The 13343-nt window shown below is 39.9% G+C and overlaps 1 protein-coding gene across 4 annotated transcripts in view; it reads right to left on the bottom strand.

Moving 5' to 3' along the window:
* The window catches only part of PRKG1 (protein kinase cGMP-dependent 1), a 2834149-nt gene that overhangs the window by 25698 nt on the left and 2795108 nt on the right, over positions 1-13343 (bottom strand). For all 4 annotated transcript variants that reach the window (XM_069611305.1, XM_069611306.1, XM_069611303.1 and 1 more), the window contains 2 exons: positions 842-964; positions 687-749 (listed from right to left, as the gene is read on the bottom strand). In XM_069611305.1, coding sequence (XP_069467406.1) covers positions 687-749; positions 842-964 — 186 coding nt within the window. The remainder of the gene's footprint in view (positions 1-686; positions 750-841; positions 965-13343) is intronic.

The following is a 13343-nucleotide window of genomic DNA, read 5'->3' as shown; positions in this document are numbered from 1 at the left end:
AATGTTGTAATCATGCACTGCTGTGCTATGAAATACTGCAATATCACCACCCATGGTATCTATTGTATGAGGTAATTATGTGTAACACACTTTTCCATGCAATGCTATGAATTATGCCAACAATGTTTGTTGTAAAATACGAGAATACTAGAGTAAGAAACAAAACTTAAATTCTGGGGCTCAGCTAGTTCCCCCTCCCTTCCCCCATTGATGCATGTGTTATTTGAGAACACAAAGCACAATATGTATATTGTGGAAGTTGCTAAGTAGTAAAACATTTTTTAAGACCAGGTCAGACGTGATCTTATTCTTGGTGTTAATTACAGAAGTATTACATTGCTACCAGGTGCAGCCTTACCACTGTTACCCCCTTTTTCTGAATGAGGACCAGTCCTGATAATACATATGTCCCTATGTTTTGTTCTGCATGTCATTTTACAAAGCGTAGGTAGGGCGTGGAAGTAAACCCTGGGGAGAAACACAGCTTGCATGTTTACCCATTTCCCACCAAAAACACAAAGCTTCAGCGCACTCCTGAAGTTGACTTCCCTGGTTATTATTTATGCACTTGACTCCATGTTATTTCTTCCCTGCTTTGAACAAGACCTTTATCTGGTCATTGCCATAATTCCAACCAGAATACCGCTAACCTTATTCAGAAATGCTTACATTGAAAAATAGCTTACTTGTGCTTTTGGATGTCTTTCACTCCATTTTTCAAGTTTCCTAATCTTTCCGATGGATTGTCCCTGTAGAGGAAACACCCACATTAGGAAACACATTCTGGTTTGAAAAACTCTTAAAAAGACGTTTAAAAATCATCACACATTTCAACACCTACCTGCATAGTTTTTTTATTAGATTAGCAGCATTTTTGGTAATTTTCTTTGGAAATTCAATCATGTCAATGCCTCTCAATATAATATTGTAGGTCTTCATGGGGTCTGGACCTGAGAACGGTGGGCTATAAGGATAAAAACAGACCAAATGAATGTATTTCTTCAAAATGTTGGATTGTTTCTACTTAATTATTAATCAATCAAAACATTTCACTTACAGTATTTAACAAGATCGCACAAAACACCAGATGGAGTGCTTAGTTTGATGCAAAATGTGAATTATCCTTGTAGAATAGTATTCTTGTGAAAGGAATGGCAATCAGAATGCTGCCTAAGCATCTTTTTCTTCTATTCCCAGAGCAAGGAAATAACAGGAAATGTCAATGAAACCTCTGAGCGCATACTCACTCTTCAGTACTGCTCACAACCATATCAATATGCTTCAATACTTCTCAGGATACTGCATGGTTTTGGTGAGCCAGAAAATAGTACAATCGAGCTGGGATTTCAACATAACCAACTGATAAACAACTCATGTTCACTCTTATCCATACTTTGTCACTATTCATATAGTGAAAACCAGCATGCGTTTTGCTATTGGGTGGGCAGAGGAACAATGATCTGAGGTTAGTCAATACGTACTTAGGACGTCTGCTTATTCAGTATTTGACCTTTGTGCAGCTTTGCATAACATGGAGACAAATAGGATGATGTTACTTTCTGCCATGATTTGGATGCCACCATTACTATGCCCTTACTATGCCCTTACTATGCCCTTATTGTTACACAAACCAACAGAGCAAACTCTTTAATATAGTTAATTTAAAGTGAATACATGAATTACAATCAGTACACCAACTATACTGTTAAAAAAAAAGCCCTCAAACCGTTACCAAAGTAAAGACATCCCATAGAAATGAGTATGGAATATACACCACAGCCCTTGATGCCGTGTTTGTCCTGAAATCCAAACCTCGGAGATAAAAACTCCACTGGGTCAATGTTTACTCAAAAAACTGCATTTGTTTTGTATTTGGCTGGGTTATTGCTAGAAGGATTTGACCAATGGCATCATAAACGTTCATAATATATCACCAGCAAAAACTCTTGATATAGCGTGCGGTCAGAAATGGAACAATGAAATCCCTACAGAGACAAAATAAAATCCACCAAGTCTGGAAAGAAACTATTTCGTGGGCCAACATAAATTACTCAATAGGTACACTTGAGCATAATTCTGAATGGGCAACACAATTTGGCGTTAAATAACAGGCCCTCTAGAGTCTAGTCTACAGATGAATGTGAGAGTGTCCAGCACATGCTGGTGGTTTCATGTTTTTGTTCACAGTACTTTTTCCCATTAGGAAAAACGGACTACGGAGACAACACTAGACAGGGGATGAGTGATCTCTTGCACCCATGTCATTTCCTATTGGAACCCTGTACCCTGGAGGCAGGCTTTGTTCTTTCTAGTGCAAAGTTACCTAGAATGGCCTTGGCCGCAAATCCTGGTTTTGTGCAGTTAGTCTTGGTTTTCTAACTTTTAATGATAATCAGTGTTCGAAGTGAGCGAGAGCGGTGCTCCTATACTTTTTTAAATTACCTTGTACAGCTCCTATACTTTTATTTTAAAAAATAAACCATTCCGGAATTTTTTTGTTTTAAAATGAAGGTGTAGGAAGAAGTTGAAACCTTCATTTTCAGTGCACTGCACGGAACGTTCCCTTAAACAGCAGGTGCAAGTGTTTGGGGGGTGTATTGTGTGTGGGAGGGGTTGTGGCAATGGGGTTTGTGGGGAGCAGGGGCAGGCCAGCAGGGATCATAGTTCCACTACTTCTTTTCGTACACTTCGACCACTGATAATCGACGAAATCCATAATGGTATAATGGTGGGTTTAGTCGGGAACTATAGCCAGCATTATGATGCTCATCAGATGTGCAAGCAGGCACTTGATAATAGAATGAAATCTGATAGCATCGTGCTGTGAAGGTGCAGGAAAGCTATATTGCAAAAGCACACGTTATCAAAAGATGCACCTGCATGTCTAACTAGGACAAAGCATGTGTAATTGCACATCTTAGACAAACGTTCCCCAAGCACAGGCACATTTTCTATGCACCTGGCAATCTTTAATGTAAAGCACGTTATATAATATGGCACTCTCATGATTAACACACAACCTTCTTGTGGAAAACACGTTTTCACACATTATAGTTATTGAATTTGAGTCATATGTATGCCCAACTATTTGCAAGAAGACTTAACTTGGTTAGGGGATATTGAAGCCATTTTAAAACACCTTTCATATTTCTTAGCTGGAAATACATTACTGTTTATTTTTGTCAATGGGGAAGTGTTACATAGTGAACATGTTCCTCTGATACAGTGACATCTAATTCACCATTTGGGTATTACCTATTTAAAATAATAAGTTGGGGAGCGATTCTTAACAATTTTCCCTTTTAGGACCAGAAGATACATCAAGGGTCTGGTATATAGAAATATTTCTGCTCTGTCTATTTCTAAGTAGCACAAGGGAACATGGTTCTTTCAACAAGCACTTGAACATGTTAGAAGAAGGTCTGTGTGCATGTCTATCAATATAAACACAATCAAATAAAAATATTGAAGAAACTGGGGTGAGAATGGAAATCTAAGAATTATTCTTGCTAGGTTGCTATAGTGGTGGGGGAGGGGGTGTTCTAAAAGAGCCGTCTCCCAATAAAGTGAAGACCTGCTTTAATTAAGAATATAGACATTCTCGAATGGAGTTGCTGCAGAGACTATGGGATATCATATGATAAAAAGGGAAATACATTGATGCCTTGAACATTTGAAGATTCATTTCATTTTTAAACTTTTCAGGATATGGCCTTACATGTAAGCTTCTCATTGGAGATGGGATGCTGTCACACCCACATGTGAAACTCCTCGGATTGCTGCACTTACTAGATTGGAAATGTTCCCGATCAATTCCCCCATTCTCACATTCTAGTTACTCCCCCAAATGGGCCGTAGTTTCAGACGAGGTCACAATTGAAAGAGGAAACTATTAATAGATTTATTTTCCAAATAAAAAGATTACAATCTGGGTAAACAGATCTTAACAAAAATAAATAGCAAATCAATACTGGGAATACAACTTTGGTGAGTTAAATACACACCTGTTAGTCATCCTTATTGGAATGACCCATGGGTAGATTTAGTTCCACCAAGCAATGGTGCATAGCTCCTGTGGCTGTAGCATTAAAGAAAATGAAGTAGATTGTGTTTCAAAAAGCAGAAATCTGTATCACACCAGATTTAATACACTAACACATTTCTACTGTCAAACCTAGCTCTGTTAGTGGTTTATAGTGATTTGGTCGAAACAAAAATGTCGAAAGTCAAAATGTCGAAAAACAAATCTAAAAAAAAAATCGAATTTCTTTTTCAATACGTTTTTTTTTCGAAATGGGTGAGTTCCCCCTAACCCCCCTTTTTTCTATTTTTTTTATTTTACCCCTTTTTTTACTTACCGAACCCAAAAAAAACATAAATAAAAAAATAATAAATTCGACTTTTTTTTTCGACATTTTTTTTTCAACATTTTTGTCATTTGACTTTTTTTTCGACATTTTGACTGACCACCTCTGCTAGTATGTGCTATGTATAACTGAGATAACAATACATACTGCACACCTATTGCATTCAATCATTTTGTATTACTGCACCTGATTTACAATCTCCTAAGAATTAAATGCTTGGTGCGTTCCTGCCAAAGCTTTTCTATAAGACAATTTAAAGAAACCATGCTGTTTGGAATAATGAATGGCCAAATCCTGCTGAGCAAAGTTTATTTTGGCACCTAGCAAATTATGTTCAAAATTTGAAACATTGACTAATTTGAAGCAACTAGTATTGGGAAATAATTTCTTTCAAGTTTTAAATGTTGACTGCTGAACCATTTCTTTTTAACACCTGTGTGAGGGATCAGAAATGTTAGGTGGACAACTTTGTGAAGTTTGCACATCAAATTCTATTTGATAAGATTAGAAGGTTGAATAAATGCCTGACTATCCCTCCTCCGATGAGTAATTCCCTGCCTAAAATAAACTAAAGGAAACACTCTAACGAAGGATATCTGTCCCTCACACTTATACATGCAATGAACAAATGGGCAACTGTATGGCAGTTCAAAACAATAATGATTGGATTTGTATTGTACCAACAACCTCTCTTTATAATCTCAGTGAATTCCCCTTCCCCAGATTTCAACAGGATTCTGCTTCACGGATCAAGAAAAGAAAATAAGGACATCCTAGTTTGCAACAAAGTTCCAACACAGTTGCTTACAACTTCAATTTGTCAATAGAAAGTTCCACCACTCGAGTGTTTCAACAAGAAAATAGAAGGTTCTTGAAGGGTGTGATTTATCCTTCTTAGATATAGGAGAGTTTCACAGTTCCACAATAGCAACAATAATTGTCTTTGTCAAGCTGTTGTAAAAGGAGTTGTATTTCTTCAGAATATATCAGCTGTGGCAAATCCTCCTGACCAAGTTCTTTCTTCAGTAAAGCAAATCACATATATTGTCTCTGTCATGACCATTTTATAGCACTTTATCAACTTCTGCCTGGTTTATTTCCATGCCAGGCCAACTTCTTCACAGGATTACCATCTGGGTATACCCCCTGCCTGAACAGCATTTCACAACAACAGTTTCACAACAACTAGTGCTTTTGTGGTTAAGGTCTACTGACAAGAGGTTCACAACTTCACAGTATTCAACAGTTTGCATCTTCAAAACATTTAACAACACTTCCGGGAAAACAATGTTCACATTGGTTTTCTACTCTTCCATAAATAATGCTCCCCTCCTTCTGAATATCCTGTTTCCAGAAGAGCTGCCCTTTAGCCACTCTTGTTTCCTCACTGCACAAGTAACCAAATACTGACAGTGATAGGTTTTTATCCTGCTTCTCCCCTGGCTTTGGCTATGTGATTTTCTGCCAGCTGTTACCACATGCTGTACAAAGTATGGGCATCAGGTTTCATACCTTATGGACCTTTCATTAGCCCTCTTCTGCCGATGGCAATATATGCTGGATTGTATTTGCCTTGACTTTAGTCTGTCTTGGCTTGGGCAATGTTTGTAGGTATTAGTGCTTAACAATTTCGCCCCATCAGGTGGCTGTGTATTCCCCAAACTCACACATGTAAAGTTACATTCACTTGATTTTGTTATATAAGGTTTTTTTTGCTGCTTTTCAATAGTTTGGTATTTAGATTTACTTTGAAAACCATTTTCACTCATATTCGAGTGCTGCTTTTGCTGCTTTTAAATTGTTTGATATTCAAAATTACTTTCAGAGCTACTTTCACTCATACGCAAGTGCTGCCTACTCGCTGAATGCCTGCCTTGCATACACAAGCATTTACGGCGCTATCCAAGGTCACTACCAGCCTGTGAACTCACTGGGTAAGGCGTGCGCTTCCGATCCCCTCGCCGCCTGCAGGACTTATGCTTCTGTGGCTCCTCGCGACCTGGCAAACTTCTTCTCTTAGACTGGCGTCAGCCACGCCACCTGCAACTGGAGCTCCTCTTGCTCCAGAGGCCCTTTGGTGCACGCCAGCCAACCGAGACAGCCTTGAGGCCCTCGGGTGCACGCCAGCGACTGGAGATGGCCTCCTGGGATGGAAAGCTTCCCTCACTTTCGGTTCCCTCTGTGCAGCCTCTGCAGCCCAGGTCTCCAGAGGGCAAGCTTCCCTCTTGCATGCGTTCTGCTGTGAGACCTCTGCACTTCAAGTTTTGGGAGACACAGACCCTCTCAAGAGCGGCAGTTGATATCTGCTGAACGGTGGTCCTAGTATCCTTTCTCTACTCCAGCTTCTGCCTGGGCTGCCCACACGAGTCACGCTGCTTCTGCTTCTTGCAGTCTCTGCTCTTCTCTATGGCTTTCAACTGAGGGGGCCTTTGAAGCCTTTCTGTCGCCTTCAGCTTTGGGCCATCTGAATTAACGATCTGACCACTCCTGCAAGATTGTACCATTGTAGCCCTCTTCTTCATCCCAGTACTTTGGGAAATAATGGACTTGCAGTCCCAAATGGCAAGATGAGGTTTTCAAGTTTGATCCTTAAAGGCATATCATAAGGATCAGTCACCAAAATTGATTGAAAAGGGGAAGGCAGTTCTTTTAAGCCATTATTATTCACGGATGTCCTTTCTATGTACATTTGTGTGTTAGGGAGGTCTTTAGCTTTATCAGTTTCCAGGGGTTTGAAAGGTTTTTTTTTTCTCCCAATACCTTGGAGCTTATGGTTGTTCACACCCCTATTTATATGTATATCTTGTGGAACAAAAAGATGGTTATTATAACAAGCCATTACATACTTTGGCATTGAGGAGACATCCTCCCTAGAGGAAGACAAATACTACATCTCATCCCACAGAATCATCTCATTCCTCTGGGCCCTTTCTCCTCCCAGGTGATCCTCCCACAGAACACCGCCCCCAAGGTCAGGATCAGAAGGCGTCTGCCTTTCCCTGGCCACCTGGGAGGAGACTTTAAGCAGGGATTTAGCTAGGCGTGCCTGTAGGATTATTCCCATATGTTTGTTATATTTAATGAATGATAAGAAAAATAAAATGATATTTTAAGTAGAAAGATTACTCTTTGTATTGAGTGCTTCATTTAGTGTAGTGCAAATCACATTTTAAACAGATCTACTTTAGTAAAAGTTCATCTTTTATGAGGTTGAGTATTTCAAGAGAAATGCGCGCAATTTCAAATTTGCCAGCAAAAACTGCAGCAAAAAGAAATACAAATTACATTTTCCCCTACTCCCCTTTAGCATTACCTATTTTTGTGTGAAATGGCATCTATTATGCAAGGAAGTTCCTGTTCAATAAAAAAGATTCCAAATGTATTTAGACACATATTGCTTTTTAGTGAAATATTCACGTGGGTGGTTTATTTGGTGCTGACTACAGAACAACATTTAGCGTTCCATTTTACAGTGATTATTTTTGAACTTTTTTTACACTTTCTATGTTTGTTTTAATGGTTTACGACTAATATGTATTCATCAAACACATGAACACATAAGATGGGTACACATGTAACTTCCGGAGTATGTCATAACTTTAAAAATGGACAAGAAGCACTGCATGTAGCATTAGGGAATGTATTACAATACCCGTTTGTAAAACAAAATATTAAAACAATAAATACAGAAGTGAGTTGTCAAGCCTGCCCGTCATCTTCCCACTGGCCTGAGTTTCATAGTGTGAAGAGCGTAATAATAACTGAGTGGGCAGTCATTTCCTTTAGATATATGGGTATATCCCTGTCTTGCAATCATACGTGTTCCTGGGACTTTTTAATGAAGACATATTAAATGGGAAGATACAACTTCTGACGTGTCCACGCACAAACAATTTTACCCAGCTGAAATTGAGCACACATGCTTGCAACATGGCTATCATGGGAGGAACCTAAGGAATATATCCAATGCTGCTCCGTTGAATAGATGTTCCTGTGTCACAAAGTTCTATACCCACTCCTGAAATGAAGATTAACTAGTTTCAAATAAAGAATATTGCAATAAATATTAATTTCTTCCGTGGTGAGTCCAAATGCTATCTGCAGATGTTCACATTCTATCCCTGCATTTGCAGCCCATCAAATTATGTATTAACCATTAGGCTCAAATAAGGCCGCCCACCCATGATAAGCAATGACCTTTTTAATGTTGGTATTGAAAGTAGGACCTGGAACAGTGCTTAGACTGAGGACTGTGCACATCTGCAAAAATGTTACCCAACATTGTCTGTAGGTCTCCTATAATATTTGCAGTGGTACCCACATTTTCTTAGTTTACTGGAGGCTCCCAAATCCCACATTAAATAGTAGCAGGATTTTGGAGCCAAACCAATGAACAGACTCCCACTCTAGGCATAGAAAAATACAGTTCTTTTTCACAGATTCATATGAATGGACTATTTCTATTCTTTTTAAAAAAAAAACACATATTATTGTTTTGACATTTATAACATTTACAAACAACAAAGCATCGAGATCAAACTTGGGCCGGATAGACCTTTAACCTGTTATCACTCACACTTTTAAAACTTTTAAATTGGGTCACGAAAGCTCTTCCACCATTCACAGAAAACGTTTTTCAGGTTTTGTCCTACGCCACGCAATCTATGTCAATCACACACACAGCTGCAAAGTTCACTGCATATCTTCCCATCTTTGTCATATTTTTTCAGCTTATTTTGGGCAGCCTCTAGCTGTGTATACCCTGCGTTCCATCATGATGCACATATTCACGTCCGCAATCCATTGTTCATATTGTGGGTTTGTTGCAGAGCCCCACAGCTTCGCAATGTTCCTTTTGATTAATGCTGTGGTTGTTGACAAAAACAGTTTTTCATATCTGGATAACTCCTCCTCCCCCTCCATCCCAAGCAGCAACAGTTCCAATCCCTGCAAATCTCTTTCCCAAGTACTCGTGTGAGTTCGTCGCAGCATAGTTGCCAGTATTGTTGTATTCTATCATATCCCCACAATATGTGAAAGAAAGTGCCCTCCACCCTTTTACAATGTAAACAGAGCGGGTCAGTAATTTTCCCCCATCTATAAAGTGCCACCCTCGGGTAATATATCCTGTGCAGGATTTTGAGCTGTATGAGTCGGAGTCTAGCAGAGATTGCTATCTCACGGGGGTACATGAGAATCGTCACCCAGTCTTCTGGTTGTATGGTTCCGATATCTCTTTCCCATTTAGTTTTCAGGCTCAATAATTCAGTGGTGGCAAAGGAGGTTATGACGTTGTTCATTGTGGATGTAGTTTTGGTGTCGATTTTTGCCTGGACTATGTATCTCTCAAGAGGGGTGCTTTCCGGCATATCTGCTAACTCTGGGAGGTGGGATCTTAATGTGTGTCATAGTTCTATGTTGTGATAGTGCTCAGTGAGTGGGAGGCAAAAGCGGGATACTAAATATTCAAAGGGCACCAACGTGAGCAATGATATCCCCAACTGTGGTGATTCCCCGGTTCACCCAACTGTGCCATCTCGGGAGTTTGCTCACTTCAAGAAGGTTTCCGTTTCCCCACACTGGTTGTAGTGGAGTGATTTTCACATCCCAACCTATGTATTTGTGTGCTGCTTTCCAAACCCGTGAGATATGGGACAGCATGGTCTGGGGGGTTCCAAGGCTTGTTGTTCTATAAAGGTGCTCAAGTTAGGTTCTACCATGGCCCTTAGCATTCGCTACCTTGTTGTGTGGCAGTGATGTATCTCCATGCAGCATATCATTAACCACGGTCATTTTACTGTAATAGGACTGTAGGCATGGGAGATCGACCCCCCCCTACCATATGGGGCTCTGAAGGGTATTCAATGCAATGCGAGGGTGTCCACCACACCACAGCAGTTTCCGGTCGATTTTTTGAAATTCTTCAAGTGGGATATGTAGCAGAGCATTTTGTAAGATGTATAGGAAGTGGGGGAGGGCGATCATTTTGAAGAGCACAGCTCTACCTATTAGGGTTAACGGAAGGGAGACACAGTGACGGACATCTTCTATGAATCTTGCCGTAATCGGGTGGAGGTTTTTATCCACATATTCCCCCAGGTCATTCGTGATTAGTACGCCAAGGTACTGGAATTGAGTCGTCACGATTCGGTACGGACAGGCATCTGGGGCCTTGAAGTCAGTTTATCTATTGGGAATAGTGTTGATTTGGACCAGTTCACTCGTAGTCCACTAAATGCTCCATAGCTGTTGAGTAATCCTGTTACTATAGGACAGGAGTTGTGTGGGTCTTTCAGATAGATAAGCAGATCATCCGCATATAAAGAAACTTTATCCTCCCACTCGTCCACCCAGCAGAAACGAGTCCATAATGGTGATGTCCGTAACAGTACTGCCAGGGGCTCAATGGCCAGTGCAAAAATCATTGCAGGTAGGGGGCACCATTGTCTAGTTCCCTTTCCCAGTTTGAAAGGTCTTGAGGGCCATCCATTGACTCGCATTTCTGCCTCTAGGGACTCATATAGTAGCTGGAACCAGCTCATGTATTGGGGCCCAAAACCAATGTGACGCATTATCTCCCATATAGCCTCCCAATGTACAGAATCAAAAGCTTTCTCAAAGTCTATTGAAAGCAACGCTAGGGGGCTTTGTAGGGCGGGGGCTCTTTCTAGTGCTGAGTGCAGTCTATGTATGTTCATTTGAATCCGCATTGATCGCTTATGTCTTGTTGCAATCTGTTGGCAAGCACCTTCGCAAGGATTTTGGTTTCGCTATTGATAAGGAAGATATGTCTGTAAGAACTGCAGCGGTCCAGTGGTTTGTCCGCTTTCGGTATTACTACTATTGTGGCTCTCCAGAGATCCGTGGGCAGCGAGCCTTGGGTTTTGGAAGGTGAAAACATTTGTAACAGATGTGGGGCAATTATATTTGTTCCCAGTTTGCGCCACACTTCTATCGGAATGCCATTCGGACCTGGTGTTGGGACATGTCTGTTACCAACTCCTCTTCCGTGATATCTTTTTCTAAAAGGGTCTGTTGTTCTGCATTAAGGACTGGAAGAGTAATTTTGTTCAATATAGAGGTGTCGATTGGTGTCATGGGAGATTTATATAGATCTGCGTAATAGGAAGCAAATCCTTCAGCTATATCTCTATCATTCACTAGTGGTTCCAAACTCTCTGTTCTGATCGATCGAACTTGGTGACTACCTATGTCTCTTTTTTCTAGCCATGCCAGCATTTTCCCCGCTTTGTCACCCCTTTCATATATCCTGGCCTGCATCGTTCTTTGGGCCTGTTTGGCACAGTCTAGTGCTATATTTTGAAGGCGTTTTTGAGCTGGAGTCAGCGACTATTTCTATTCTTAAATTTATTTTTCTTTAATCTTTAACTTCGTAGCATGGACCATGCTAGGAATAATATTATTTTGAGATCTAGTATAGGTTCATATCCGCTACAGCAGTCTTTATTATATTGCATTCAAGGGCATGCAGAGTTCAAAGTAGTTTGTAACTATTACCTACATGCCTGTATTAGAAATATTTATAGTGAACCCCCCCTAGGTTTCCCATTGAAAAACGCTTTGTAAATCAGGCACTTTCTTTTTGTTAATTGTTGCCCCCAGGGCAAAGGACTACAACCTGGTGCAAACAGGTGTTAAAAGAATACGTTTTTTTGCAGTAGGGAAATGTTTTACCTTGTGTAAAACACACTTGCACCAGTGCACATTTTTGTAATATCGCCCCTCGTGCAAATGGAATGATTGTACCAATTTTGTCCAAAGCTTAAGACAGCCTTTCTTTATTTGCTATATTATAAATATGTTTTGCAGGAAATGTAGTATTGGTATTTTCAATTGAATATCTATGGACACTATAGGGATGCCTGTAGTTGAAACAAGTAATATTAGCAATCAATAATGTGAAGTCCAACATTCCTTTGTGTTACTTCTGGTTGATAAAAGAAGGCCATTTGGAGTTGTCTTTCAGATGCTGAAAAACACATTTGACTCATTATAAAAACAAACGGCAAAAAAGATAGGATTATGAAATGACGATTGGGTATGAATACAATGTAATTATATTTGAGGGATTGCATGCAAAAATCATGCATGATGTATCATGGAACTAAATGTAATGCAATTGGTTTACAACACATGTGAAACACATTCTAAAGGGGAAACACTGCACTATCACACACAAAGATAACATATGAAAGGCAAACACATTAAGCTCTCATAAATATCATTCAACAATATGTTTGTAATTAGATTAATTGCTTTCTGGGCATCTTGCTTTATCTGCATTTTTCGTATTCGCTTGTACATGCACCTTGTTTCTATTTTAACTGTATAACTGCATTTTCCTGTAACCAAGTTCTCAAGTATCCTTGTACTGTCCGCGCCCAGCTACCCTCTTTGGGTTTGGTTTTGCACTATACCAAATAAACAAACAAACAAACAAACAACACCAAACAATAAGCTACAAATCCATCATTTCCAAATTCAAATGCCACCTAACAATCACTTGGTAAGACATCAATGTAATCAATAAACAAGCATAATTTGCTCCCTGAATGACTAACACATCAACGTTTTTAATGTAATGTGTCCAGTAACGTAATCCTCTTGACTTTTACTTTACTTTACATCATTTATACCGCGCATCCTTGAACCCTTGGGCTTTAGGGCGCAAACATAACAGAAACAGCAACATAAAATACAGAGAGAGGAATCCTAATTTAGAGCCAGAAAATGGGATTCAGAGTGGGATCTATGCAAAGAGCCAGGTCTTCCATTTTTCTTAAAACTAGTCAGTAGTGTATGATCCCGCAGATCTGGCGGAAGAGCATTCCAGGCTGCTGGGGCTGCAGTAGAAAAAGCTCCCTTTTCCATCTTTTTAGATTTGCTCCTAGGAATGTTCATTAAGTTCGGGAAGCTGGATCTAAGGGGATGGATGTTCGATTTCTTCGAGATCAA

Source organism: Ambystoma mexicanum, chromosome 8 (genome assembly GCF_040938575.1).
Source record: "Ambystoma mexicanum isolate Mex_15411 chromosome 8, UKY_AmexF1_1, whole genome shotgun sequence".
Classification (NCBI taxonomy): Eukaryota; Metazoa; Chordata; class Amphibia; order Caudata; family Ambystomatidae; genus Ambystoma; species Ambystoma mexicanum.
The sequence above is the reverse complement of the archived record's forward strand: the minus strand, read 5'-3'. Positions and strand labels throughout refer to the sequence as shown.